Here is a 13890-nt window from a genome sequence, read left to right as displayed (position 1 = left end):
ACATTGTATAACAGACTTGCCATAGAGGTCTGCCCATTTTTTTCGAGATTGATCTTGGTCGTAAATGTAGCTATATCATGGCAGTAGGCTAAATTTTGCACTGCTTGTAATATGTACTCATAAAGCTCCAGAGCACTTGCCTACACAATTTATTGGAAATTCTGAAATTGACCCACATATTTCGAGCTTTGCTTACACATTAGCTGTAACCTGGCCCTAATTTTAACAAAATATTAACAAAGTGCCATGTTACATACACATGAAAATAACAGCAGCGTGAGAATATTTGAAACTTCCGAATAACGAATGAAATTTAGTCTTCGAATTGAATAGTTACTATTTCTAAATGCGAATAGTTTTCAAATATTTTCTGAATATTTCAGAAGATCAACTGCACCCAAATAAACATAAAACTGGAGTGAAATTACGGTAAAGTTTCCCCGCTGTGTGCAAAGTATAGAACTAAAACATGACAACTTGCGTGGTTAAGCAGGCTACGTCCCTTAGGTAGCCATACTTTACAGGCTGTACAGTGATCACTCGCGCTCTCAAAAGAGTCCTGTGCATGCGAAGAAACTACTTGTTTGGCTTTAATGCTCCATCTGTGCTTTTAAAGAACAACACTTCCTAACGTACCACATAATGATAGAAACTTGCTAACTTTAAGAATGCTGGGATGAGAATATTGTATTATATAAATTGTCATAATGGCTGTTCATTATTTGGAAACTATTTGTGAAGTACTCAATATTCGGTTCGATTCACTTCTGGCACTATTCGATTCGTATTCGATTCAGTCTCAAAAATCACCATTTGCACTCCCCTAGAAGATAAACAAAAAAACAAGTGATCACTAATTTTTTTCCAATGCTTCTATTTACACTAGTAAAATGAAAGTTTCACCACAAATTGCAATTAACATTCCCACTATTTTCACCAAAATTAAAATTGGTGTCTTGTGCCGCTGCTTTATGACATTGGGAAATATAACAATGACAGTATGACACTCAGGAATGCTTGAATAAATAAATTTGAGGAAAGGCTGTAATTAAGCTATAGAGATTAAATATTTATCGCTCGTCACACACAACAGGCTTCATACTTCAACTAACTATAAATGCCGTGCCTCACATAGTTCACCAAGGAGATCGAAAATGAACGACAAGCCATGTAAAAAGTATTAAAATTGGCAGTAATTCATTTCAAAGTACAATTACCCTAGACACTTACTTTCCGTACACGGGACCCACGGAGTGGCCCCAATTTCCACAACATGTGACATTCCTGCCGTTTATGGTCCTCCCAGGAAAGAGTGAACACTTTATACGGTAAGTGTTTCATATAACGCTTCTAAACGGGCTGAAAACGAGGATTTAACAACTTTTATTTAACACCTAATTGACTCGTACATTTCAAAATTAGCCTGCATATTGCCCCTAACAATACCTACATTTCCTCGAAATATAGGCTTTGTGGGTGATTTCTTTTTTTCAAAGCCATGAAAACTGGCATATACCATTTCGGAGCACAATTCTAGTTGCATTAACAGCTTCGCTGTAAAACCTATATATTAGATGCGATAAGTCACTTCATGAATAGTCAAGCACTGCAGAATTGAAAATGTTTGCATTCGTCACCAACGTTCCTCAATCTACAAGCCAGCAAGCACTTTCTAAAATGCGAGATGCCATTATCATTCACAAACTTAGCAGTGCAAGTTTACCAATATGAACTAGCCTAAGGCTTAGCTGTGACCAACGAACGAGTGCTCTGTGCTGTCCCTACCTTAATCACTTTTCTGATGCCAAAAACAATGTTGTTCAGCAGGCTCTTGACTTTTTCATCGTCGTTGACATAATCCGTGTGACGGATGCACATGAACAAAATGTAAGCAGGTAGGCCGGGCAATAGTGTCACTGCCAGCTTTGGCTTGAGGTCTAAGGAGAGAGAGAAAAACAGGAAAGAGGCACATAGCACAATTAAAAAATTTACTCAAGACACACCAAAAAAGGCTCTGGTTCTTACCTATGATAAGGTTCTTGATAATTATACTCTCGTCTTCGGCCTTGTACTCAAACATTCCAAGGTACTCGGCATTCTTGTGCATGATTTCAGGCATGTTCTTTCCATGCTCCTCGGCTGCCTCTACTTTGACGTCTGCAGCCTGGTCAAGAACTGCAGAAAAAAATTTGAAATTTATGTTGCAAAATGGGGGCAACTCAGACAGATTCAGTGAGAATACATTATACCATGTGTACCAGCTAAGTTTAGCCAAGCTGTTCAACTAAAAAGATTTTAAAAAGACATGGTGCAAGATACATTTACAAGACCTACAATGTCTGGTCGCCAGAGGTCTAAAGACCAAACATAGGTGTAAAAATTTTAACTTTCACAGTTTCCTTACGTTTTTTTTTTCTTTCCTTTTTCATTGAACAGCTTGGCTAACGTTAGCTGGGATGCACTATACGTATAAATAGCAAAAAAAATGACAAGTAAACATTAAGAAGTTAACTCATGAAAGTTTTTTGTAAAGACTCCCCCTAGAACTACAGCTGTAAAGCCTGTTGTGCTCAAACTTATGCATTTGAAGACGTTGCATGTGCCATACAAATGAAAATGTGAGCCAGTAAAGATAAACATGAATGCATCTTTTCATTTTGGTGTTAGCAAAGAAGTATGATTCAAGCTTCAATGCTGTGGTTTGCAGATGCAGGATTCAGCCCCCAGCTACAAAAAAATGCCAGAACAGATGCTAGCATGACGCAAGGTAGGCTGAAGAGTGCTTCAACATGAAGACATGAATTTAACAAATAATAGAATAATGAGGAAGGAGGTTGCTGGTTTAATGCCAATATCTTGACAAATGACCTGCTTTGTCACAGGACTTCTCTCCTACCATGACAAAGTCAAGTCAGTTATTAGTAACTGTAAATAGCAAACACAAAAATGCAGTTCACAGTGCAAAGTAGGGGTTGCAGCAGTTTTCGCTTGTACACTGGCATAGACCAAATTTCAGTTCCTAATTTTCAACACTGTAGGCTGAAACTCACAGCCACATAATTTGTAAAATGCCTGCACCCTGCAACAGCGGATACACAAAATCTACAGGTGCACTTTCCTCACATCTGACATAACTAAGACAGTGAAGTTTTGTATAAAATTTTAAAGGGCTACTGACACCAAATTTCAAACCTGAGATGTTTGTGTTCGATTCTCCTGCCCATACATGTACCTCTGAACAAGTATTAATGGTGAATGTTGCCTTGGAACATATTTAATACAGTTTTAAAGTCAGCGCGAACAGATTATCTCAAACTATAGCAGCTCGTCACATCATCGTCAATATGACACATTTAGTGGCTCCTCAGACTGACGTTTTGCTGGCTCGGCAAGTATTGTTCAAGCAGAATCGGGATGCTTGTTCAGAATAAGACAAATAGATGCTGCTTCATCAGTTCCCTGTCGGACTGGTCATCTGCTCACATTTGAAGAGGCGCACAGTATGATCCAGCATCCATCTTGTACCAACTGCCATACCCAATCAATTTCCAACAAGTTCCGACAAGATGCGGTGTTGGATTGGATACCGGACAAACAAACAACTCGCAGAGATTGCGTGGCTGCAGCAGAGCCAGGAACAGCGGTGGGCTGGTTCTTTGCCGGTCCAGTCACCACAGTCAAGCACACCTTTCACGTCTATCATTGCTTATAACAGCAGGAAAATCAGCTACAGTTTGCTTCTGACATGAAATGGTAACTAGTAGGATAAAGTTATATTGAAAGTGCACCTGTTTTGCAAAGCAGCAACCAGAAATACAAAACAATGACATGATCAGGAACCACAATGCAAGAGTATTTCATCGCACAAATTGACAGCACATGCCAACCATTTCAGCAAGGCAAATCACCTGGTTTACGTGTTTCTCTTCGACCCCACAGCATCGAGAAAACAAATTATATTTATTAGAGAAGGACGTAATTGTGCTAATGTTGACCATGTTGGCAAAAATAAGCTCTCTATATGATGAGCTCCAGCCGGATTGCAAATACTATCAGCTGTGGCGGCCAGCGATCTAGGCCTACTGGCTGATATGGTAGCTGTCATCAGCGGCACCAGTGGATGGCACACCTTCGTGAAGTGTTTGTCACTCACAGTGACATGCATTTATAGACAAAGTTCATGTGAAACGAAGGGGCACTGTGCAAAGATTTTGTTTTTGACTTCCTGATACGGATACACGGTCTTTCAAGCGAAACATGCAGGGACGTTGTATCTGGGCAGAGCCTACATGCCAGTCGCTCGCTCACGCACCCATCCCACGTATTCCGAGTTGTAGTAGGCGGCAAGTCAGACAAGCATGCATCATATGGCAGATGACACACAAAATCCTGCTTGACACTCATCATAGCAGAGCATCGATATGGAGTGCAGTAGTACTGTACATGGAAGCAATGGAATGGCACTGCAGCAGCCATATCATTTCATTTGTTTCTCTGCACAGGGCCCTGACAACAGCGGCTAAGCCTCATTGGTAACAGTGGATGGAATGAGTGGACACCAGGTAAAAGCAGCCAAATTTGCTCGCTTGATTTTGCAAAGGCACGTTTTCATGGCCACCTTCAACCCACTGCTCTGCAGAGGCCAAAATGAAAATGGATCGCTACATTCCCGTGGTAGTGATTCGGACTTGCGCAAGGTCATCAGCCTCACTTAACGATAACGAACACCACGATTCTAATGGCGACAATAGTGCAACACATTCATGAATAGCAGATGAATTCTGCAAGTGGCCATTCAACAAGTGTGCTTCTCAAAGTCAAAGGTTTATGAGCCTATGTGGTCACGTGTCCGGTCAGCTGTGACCACTGCAGAGCGGCACCTCGGGTAGCTATATATTTTGGTGCTTGCATTGCAGTGACGCCAGAGCTGATCATAATTAACAATGTTATCATTTATTATTTGTCGTAATTAGAGCATTTGTGGTTTCATTCCATCATTGTTAGACACAGATCGACTGATTAAAGCATAAATGTCCACAATAAAGCGGTCCTTTAAATGAAGTGTCAGCGTAAAGAGTTGTGCCACACTTCACTGCCACCCTGTTTCTCACACCATACAAGCTTTCAGAACATCTCTCAGGTTCAAGAGGGCTACTAGTGGGAGATTGGTCATGTCGGTTATGGCACATTAGGTGCACAGGAAAGCCCAATTATGAAATATTACGCATTGTCTATAGCATGCAGCATTTTATCATATAACACACAGGCGCAGTGACCACAACATATGGTCAAGTCCTTTGTCTGAAACAAAACATTCTGTTCACCATTTACTTTGACCTACCTAGCCTGTAGACAGAATGATGATGCAAAACAATTTTCTAAATAACATGTGCACAAGGCAATAACCAAGCATGCCAATCATGTGGTCAACTCAAATTATGCTCTTAACCTAGATGTTTGAGACAATCATGTTGTATACTGTAGACGCATCACTGACCATAGCCACAAGTTACAAGTGGAATTTACACTAGTCATTACATTAGGCTTGGCATTCAACTTTTACAACATTATATGAAGCAGTTATAAATGATTTTAACTGATCTACATACTACAAATGGTTTTATAAATGCTACTTGTACAGTGTTGTAGATAAAGTAAAATGCAATGGTCTCATAGCTTACGTCCGCCATCCTTCATCTTCTTCGCATAAATCTTCAGCTGCCGCTTGTACTTCTTCAGCTGCTCGGCCAACCCATCTATCTTCTCTCTCAAATCCTTAAAAAGTGCACAAGACAAAACAGCAACGTTTCACTGCAGTTCGAAAAAAATTTAAAATGAAACACCGCGAAAGAAACTTAAGGCCATCCATGCATTACGTACCACGTTCTCTCCTGTCAGGCGATTGATCTCATGTTGTAGAATCGCATCTGTCTGAGCTTGGGGAGACTTCTTGAGGTTCTGCAGTTTCAAAGCGAATTAGGACAACCACGATCAGGCACACAGAAAATGTATTTCATCAATGGAAGACATCAGTTATGTATCTTGGTTGGCTTATGGTGACGCTGCACTTAAAGGGAGCAATGACACAAATAAACTTCATTTGCCATTCAAAAGTAAGCATGAGCTGCTAAGTTTGAATTCAAGCAAATGCTATCTTGCAGACTGGCTTTTCAGATCCCAAGAATGCGAAACAAAACTGTATTAAATGGACCAGATGCCCAATTTGCCCAACCACAACCTCACAAACTTTAACCTGCAGTAGTAGATGAAATGGTCAAATATAATCAAAACCAGCAACGGTAAGGCACTGCAGTTACTCTCGCAGCACCCTTTCAAGAATTCATAAAAAGTTACAAATAAATGCATGGCCACTTCCCCACAAACTTTCACTTTGATTCTAAGGTCTTTGCATAAGGATCATCAAAAGTATGCCTGAGTTCAATAATTTCAACAACATAAATTACAGAATTCTCAAAACATGACAAAAAAAAATAAAATGATATATGCTCACAACTGGAGAAATACTACACTCCTTTCTTCAATTTTTAAGTCGTCAAACTAGGTAACTCGCCATTCTGCTCAGAAATACCTAACAGTAGCTATGTCCATAATTAGTAGCACATGCAACGTTAAGCAAGCACTTTAACAGCAACTGGCTGTCTAAGACAGTCATAAAAAATGAAGTGCAGTATGCATCACATGTTTCGAGGCCACTACACAAGTGACAAGGTCTCTCACAGGGTCCTGTGAGAACTGGCACACTTGGCCTGATACAGTCGAACCCAGATATATCAAACTCAAAGAGTATTCTAAAATAATTCAATATCATAATAATTCAAAATAAAAAATAATAAGCCTATTTGAAGCTTATCTGAAAACTCTACATGTCTCGGACAGTTTACTGAGATCGCAAAATGTTATTTACTGATCTGTTTCTCTAAAACCGTACCGAATGCACAAAATTTTACTTATTTTTTGCACACGAATGCCACAAATCACTCGTGCTATGGAATGATATTCTATATAGTACTGTTCGCAAGGCTAACCCTAAACGCCTGCAATGCCCGGCCACGAAACCATGGTGACTGCAATGTGCTTCGAAGTGCTTGCTGCACATTTTTATTCAGGATTAAGTAGAAATAGATACAGCATGGAAGCAAACAAGCCTGCATAGATATGTGCCACGCTGCCACCAGCATACTTGTACGGCAAATTGCATACAAAAGTGCCCGAAGTGTTCGTTACAATGCATGGTTTATCACCGAGTGTCATTCGTCGGCAACAAGTCAATCCAGGCAGACTCTATTAGATGCAAAAGCGACTTTCAACTCGCAGAACATCCGTCTACATTCCCACTGACCTGTAACTCTGCAAGCACGAATGGAACGCATTCTGCACTGACCTGGGAATCACACAGTAATGAGACCTTTTGCGCCGCTTCCGCAATGGTCTTTCTGCAAAGACTACCGAAGTGTGGAACTGGCGTAAGGTGGTATTGTTAAATCCGAACTGTAATGTGAAAATCCGTCCAAATGGGAGGCTGGGGTTGAATTCCTTTCGGCCGCTTGCAGAACCCTAAACTGCTGTTCGCTGGAACCCCTGTCTACAGGAACCCCTGGCAGCACAAAATAAGGTTCAGCATCCCATGCCCGGAGCCACTCAGTAAACATATTGAGTGTCGTCCACACTTTCTCAGCGCATGCCCGGAGAACCAACTCGGGCAGTCCGGCTTGCCGCCGCCGCCGCCAAGACTCAAGGTCTGGCCGCCGCCTGAGGAAGAGGAGCTCTGGTGGGGCTAGTCTCCTGGTCCCCGCCCCCCTTGACCCCAGCAAGGACATTTCATAAAGTTTTCTCTCTCTCTCTCCACACTTCTTGTGTAATGCGTATTAGACCAGAAGGCCTTTCACACTCTTGAAGCAGCATGGCAATCTGCTCTTGCCAATAACAAACGGCTACTTACAGCAACATGCACCTTGCTCTTTTTTTTTTTTTTTTTCATGGCATGTACTGCCCTTCAGATTCAATGTGTTGTTTGACAGCATCTGCAAAAACAGTGGTGTTTCGTCGGCACTGAATATTTTCGATGGTGCAAGAAGTGATCACAAACCCATTTGGAAAAATGCACTTGCAGGGGCGCGACAAGCCACAGTGTTTGATATATCGAATGTGGCCGTGAATGGGAGTATGATACATCATAGTAGGGAGTTATACTTTTGCATGGGACATTCAAGGGCACCTTACTGTTCGATATAGACAATTATCGAATATATCATAGTTTGATATGTCCAGGATCGACTGTACAGTCAACGGCCCAGAATGTGGCCAGTCTACAGCTCTGGTCATGTGAGCAGTGGCTTCCAACACTTCTGACCCAGAATGCTCAAGGCCTGCTTCCACGGGACACAGCACCCACCTGGCTGAGAAGCTTCTGCTGGCGATCATTGTCATCCTGAAGTTTCCTGATCTCGTCCCTAAACTCATGCTCCATGGCGTGCATGCGCACTTTCTCAGTCTGCAGCTCAGCCTCAAGTTGTCTGCGCACAAACACACAGGGGCAGGTTGCAGCCATCGGCAGGCCGGTGCAGAAAGCCGGCCCCGAGAGACGAGCATGAGACAGAGACAGGGCCGAGAGAAGAAGAAGAGCGGGCACATAGAACAGGTGGACCGACCTGATGAGCTTCTTCTGGGTCTCAAATGCCATCAGGAGCTCCCCATCCTCGTTGACCAGATCCAGATTGCCACGATATGAATCAAGGGCTACCACTGACTTCAGGTCCTCATTCTGGTTGGCCAGCACTGCCCGCAACTGCAGGCACTCCTCGCGCCGGCGCTCCAGCTCGTCTTGGATTGACTCGTAGTGAGCTACAAACACAGAGGGAGGATGCGTTTGTCGAACACATTTAATGAGCATATTCCAAATGCAAGTTTCAATTGTGATGCTCATCTTCAATGAGTCTAATAAAGCATACAGGGGCCTGTTCACAAAATTCGGATAATTAGTGTGACCAGCATCAAAGTTCCTCGTTACACACAGCCGACAAAAAAGGGCCACTAGGTTTGGAGTTTGCAGTGCTCACCATGTCACCACAGGACTGCAAACAACTGCGCAGAACTATTTATCAAAAATGTTTTAGCTGATAGAAAATTTTCATCAACGAAAATTTTCCTTCTCAAAGCACAATGCAAACCATTACAAACCTTACAATGCAAAGGAATTAGACCACAATACCACTGGGAAACTACCACAGTCAAATCAAAGAAGGTGCTTCGCACTCACCCATCAAATCTTTCTCCCGGCTTGACTTGTCCTCGTTAGCCAGAGTTTTCACCATCTTTTTTACATCTTCCTTCAGCTTGGCATTCTCCATCTCCAACTCATGCAGCTGAAGTAAAATGCAACAGATGAGGAAGGAAGGAAGGAAGGAAGGAAGGAAAACTTTATTTGGTCCTGCAAGTAGCGATAATTAACTGATAATTAACAGATGAGGAAAGTACCACACTTCTTGCAAAGAATTATTTTTGTTTCTTAAGCACATGTTATAGGCTACATGCCGCCTTGTGAAACAGCATCATATTGGCAAAGCCACTGAGCTATTACAGTGGATGACGGAATGTTCCAAGCTCTTCTGCAGGTTCCAGATTTAGAGCATTTTTGCAGACTTCTTTTTATACACAGCACACGTGAACAGAGCTTTCGCTGAAAAGCATCCAATTAGACTTTGGGGCATTCCCATTACCTCAATGCTCTTCAGCAAAGTGAAAGACCGCAGCCGCACATATGCAATGATCGCCCCCGCACCGTAACCCATAGTCAGCTCCTGTAGCATGCACCATAGTTGGTGCACTTTCTACAAACAGTGCAACTTCAAGTATAAAAGCTGACAAACATAAATGTCTTCTGAAAAAAATAGAAAGAAAAACGCAAGTTCCTTTGCAATCTAAATACGCAAGTTGGAGCCAGTAGGTGCAACCCAAATCTACATGCTAAACCATTATTATGCCTTCTGTCCTAGTATGTACATGCAAGTTGAATAAAATTAAAAGTGCCCTGAAACACTTTTTGAACATAGTAAGAAAACATTGTCTATCTGTCGTAGAGGCTGCTGTGAACATATCAGCCAAATGTTACTGCACTGCATGCAACAGGAAATTTATAATCTCGTATCAAAAACAGCAAAAAAAGCTTGCTCTCGCTTCTGCAATGTTGTCATACAGCGTCATCACAAGTAGCTAGATCCTCCAATGTTATTGGCTGATTTTGCAACTGCGAGAGCATTCTCAGTAATACATAACTGCTAATTGAGTTAAATGAAACATATATATACCTGCAATCACAATAAGACCTAAAAATAATTTCATCTTTGCTCTACTGGTCAACGCACGACAATAGTGCTGCAGCTCTTTCACCCCCCACGATACTCAACATTTGCGCAGGGCTTTGCCCTCTTGGCTTATCTGCTGTGTAGCTTCCAGTGCACAAGTGGAGATAAAAAAGAGAAAAATTCAGGTATTGATGCAATACATGAAGGATTCTAAAAATTTTTGTAGCATGAGATTCATGAGACAACGTCCTTTAATAGGGAGCCTGTTGTATGATTAGTTACAAAAGTGTTTCACAGCCCCTTTCAAGTTTCTGTCCTACCGGAGGCAAATATTACCACCACCTCATACTAAACTGAAATGGGCTGAGGTCATTGCTTAAAGGAGATTGCAAACAGAAACCTATACAAGTCAGGTGCAATTAAAGGCTTTCTACCCCGAGATATACAAGAGCAATTATATACAAGCTATGCAAGTCTGCTAGAGCCACCCTTCAACACATGTTGTGGGGATGTAAAATATATCAAGGTAAAATGGCAATCTCTCCGGAAAATCTACGGGCGTGGTGGTCAGCCGCGCTGCTCAGCTCAGAACTCCAAGACCAACTTTGGGCTGTAAAGCAAGCCATGGAGGCCGTACAGCCCAAGGCCCGGGCCTCCCAATTCCTGGATTCCAAATAAAGTTATCTCACTCACTCACTCAGATCTCAGCCTGACAACTTTCGCCTGGACTACATAATACACCTTTCTGTGTAAAGAGGCGATGAAATCGTCAGATATACCCGCATCAGCTCTTTGCCACTGGCTTCCCTGGCCTGAGACTGCTCCTCCCTGACCTCCATAGCTTCCATCTTCTTCTCCAGACGTGCTCGCTCTTGCTCAACTTCATTCAGTCGCTGCTGAAGCTTCAGAACCACTGACACATCAGGAAGAGGGGCTTGCTGCTGCTCCGGCTGAGAGAGATACAAACGAAAGAACATGGCTCTATTAATCCAGCTGACACTGCAACCATTTTTTCTCCTTCACTGTACAAGTGGCACAGTAGCATACCACAGGACTACTTTACTACACCTGGTGAACAAGTGGGCAAATCGGTGCTAAAACAGGTGGGCAACCTACATCTACTGCTTAAGATTCAACATCCCCTCGGCAGAAGCAAGAAACTGCTTTTATAGTGCCCAGTTTTTGCTTTAAATCCAAAGAAAGTGCCACAAAGAACGCTAATGTTACACCAGTGTACTAATCATGCCTACCCTCGCGGTTTTGGCCACTCGACTTAAGTGCTCTTTCTCGGTGAGTGGGAGTCATAAGCTACATTAATGAACCCAAAGCTTAAATAAAACAACATACTCATATGTCAATCAGAATAAGTATGTGTCTGAATCAATTGGCATAACGTGCGTGAAATAGCATGAACGCATGGAGCACGACTACAGCTAGGATCCTACTCCAGCTGAGGAATGACCCATTATTCTCACTCCAATGGGAGAACACAAGCCCATCAGGCTTACATGCCATAAATTCATGCAGGATTTCCATGCTAGCTCAAAACTACCAACTCAAGCAAGGCAAAAAAGAAAGGAAAATATCCAAATGAGAGGCCTAGTGGCCCCTTATACTCTCATTTACTCTCACGCAGTGCACAGCACGACTCGGCATTTTATTCATGTTCTTATATTCATGCACACTGCCATGCTTTTACTTAACTATGACCATATTTGCACACTATTGCCCATATTGTTTAAACACAATTTAATCAAAAACGTCCTTATCCTCACTGCACCTCAATTGCAAGCCATACAAACAGACCATGCCCTGAAAATTTTATGCGCCCATCTAAAAATAATGCAAGTGCAGCTATTAAGGCCTTTGCTGTTATACTTTCAAAAAAATTTTAATTATGGAGTTTCACATGCCAAAACAACAATCTGATTAAGAAGCATGGTATGGCAGGAGACTTCAAATTAATTTTCACTACCTGGAGTTTTTTATCGCACTTCTAAAGGACGGTACATGCACGTTTTTGCATCCTGCCCCATTGGAATGCGACCACCACTGATTGCACCCACGACCTCGTTCTTACCAGCGATACACCATAGTCGCCAAAGTACAGTGGAAGATATCACTGTTGCACTCTTAGCAACACTGAAAAAGGCATAAAAGAGTTTTTGTGAAGCACTCACGGCACCAGGACTCCTTTCAGCAGATGCTCCAGTGGACTGCCAAGCAATGGAGCTGAGTTTTCCATGAACAGCTTCTTTGTCTTTAGCAGACCTCACCGACCCATAACCAACATCCTAGAGCAAGAACAAGCATGATATGGTTCTGTTACTAAAACAAACATGTGCTACAAGGTAGGCTCACGACTAGTAGCATTGCCAACAACGCTTTATACACATGCCCTAAAGCATAAGAAGATTCCACGAATAATATTCTGCGGTAAACCTGCTACCAGCTGCTCCGAACATCATATGTAGATGCTTGTGATCAAAGCTTTAACTTCTCTAGGCACCTTGCACTGCTAATGCTTTATGCCAGGACTTGTCGAGTTCATGTCCAAAGTAAACAAGACCCACAAAGAAGCTCCACAGGATTGCCACAGGCTGCCACAACTGACTTTAAACATTAAGAGGAGACATGGCACATGAAAGATAACTTTTGAACCACCAGCTGAATTTTAATAAAAATTAGAAAGCAAGTTTAGATTAATAGTACAGGGCCAGAGGCCAAATTTGAACATTACAGAATAATTAATTTGTCAAAGAGCTTTGGCTCTTAAAAAGTTCAAGTGACTATGGTTAGTCACAAACACTATTGTTCAGGAGGAGGAATAAACTTTATTTTAGGACAGCAGACTTGAGACCTAGGCCTCTCTACCTAGATGACGCCCTCCAGCCCTTGGGCCCTGGTTGTATCTTCCGCCTGCTGGATTGCCTTAAGTTGGTCTTTCGGTGCACACCTGAGCAACGCGGTCTCCCACTGCTCTCTGGTCTTGTGTATTTTATTCTGTGTGAATGTCCGAGGATAAGCCCAAACCATATGTTGTATGTCTGCCCTTTCTTGACAGAATCTACATCTATCCAGGTAAAGGTCCGAGTAGCAGCGGCGGTAGGCCACTAATGTTCAGAAATTATTTATTGTGCCTTATATAACTAATAAATTAACCAACAAAGTTCACTTACATAATATCAGGAACGCGTAAACTATGCTACTGTGGTGCCATTTTTTTATATTTCAGTAGTTCTCATAAAACAAAACTACATACAATGTCACCACTACAATTACACATGAACCTTGTGTTCAAAATTTCAAATGTTCAATAACAAGGAACACAAAAAACTTAAAAACCTAATTCCACAGTAGCATTCTACATATAATTTTACTCCACTAAATGCCCTAGAAACAAACTGCCACAATGTGTACCAAAAACAGCAGTAAAAAATGGTTCGAAGGCGCGAACCTACACATCCCGTGAAATCGGGTGACTGCACGAAGCCTCATGTGGTGGTAAATCATAGCGGAGCGACAACATCTGAGCCAATAATGCCTTCAGTATTGCCTTTTTTACAGT

General features: G+C 42.1%; 1 protein-coding gene across 1 annotated transcript in view; it reads right to left on the bottom strand.

Moving 5' to 3' along the window:
* Window positions 1-13890, bottom strand: part of didum (dilute class unconventional myosin) — an 80956-nt gene that overhangs the window by 12085 nt on the left and 54981 nt on the right. Inside the window, exons 23-31 of the mRNA XM_050179989.2 lie at window positions 12503-12616; window positions 11102-11272; window positions 9278-9383; window positions 8670-8862; window positions 8414-8534; window positions 5881-5958; window positions 5682-5775; window positions 2026-2175; window positions 1786-1937 (exon numbers count right to left, since the gene is read on the bottom strand). Coding sequence (XP_050035946.1) covers window positions 1786-1937; window positions 2026-2175; window positions 5682-5775; window positions 5881-5958; window positions 8414-8534; window positions 8670-8862; window positions 9278-9383; window positions 11102-11272; window positions 12503-12616 — 1179 coding nt within the window. The remainder of the gene's footprint in view (window positions 1-1785; window positions 1938-2025; window positions 2176-5681; window positions 5776-5880; window positions 5959-8413; window positions 8535-8669; window positions 8863-9277; window positions 9384-11101; window positions 11273-12502; window positions 12617-13890) is intronic.

Source organism: Dermacentor andersoni, chromosome 5 (genome assembly GCF_023375885.2).
Source record: "Dermacentor andersoni chromosome 5, qqDerAnde1_hic_scaffold, whole genome shotgun sequence".
Lineage (NCBI taxonomy): Eukaryota > Metazoa > Arthropoda > Arachnida > Ixodida > Ixodidae > Dermacentor > Dermacentor andersoni.
This window is presented reverse-complemented; position numbering and strand designations above follow the sequence as displayed.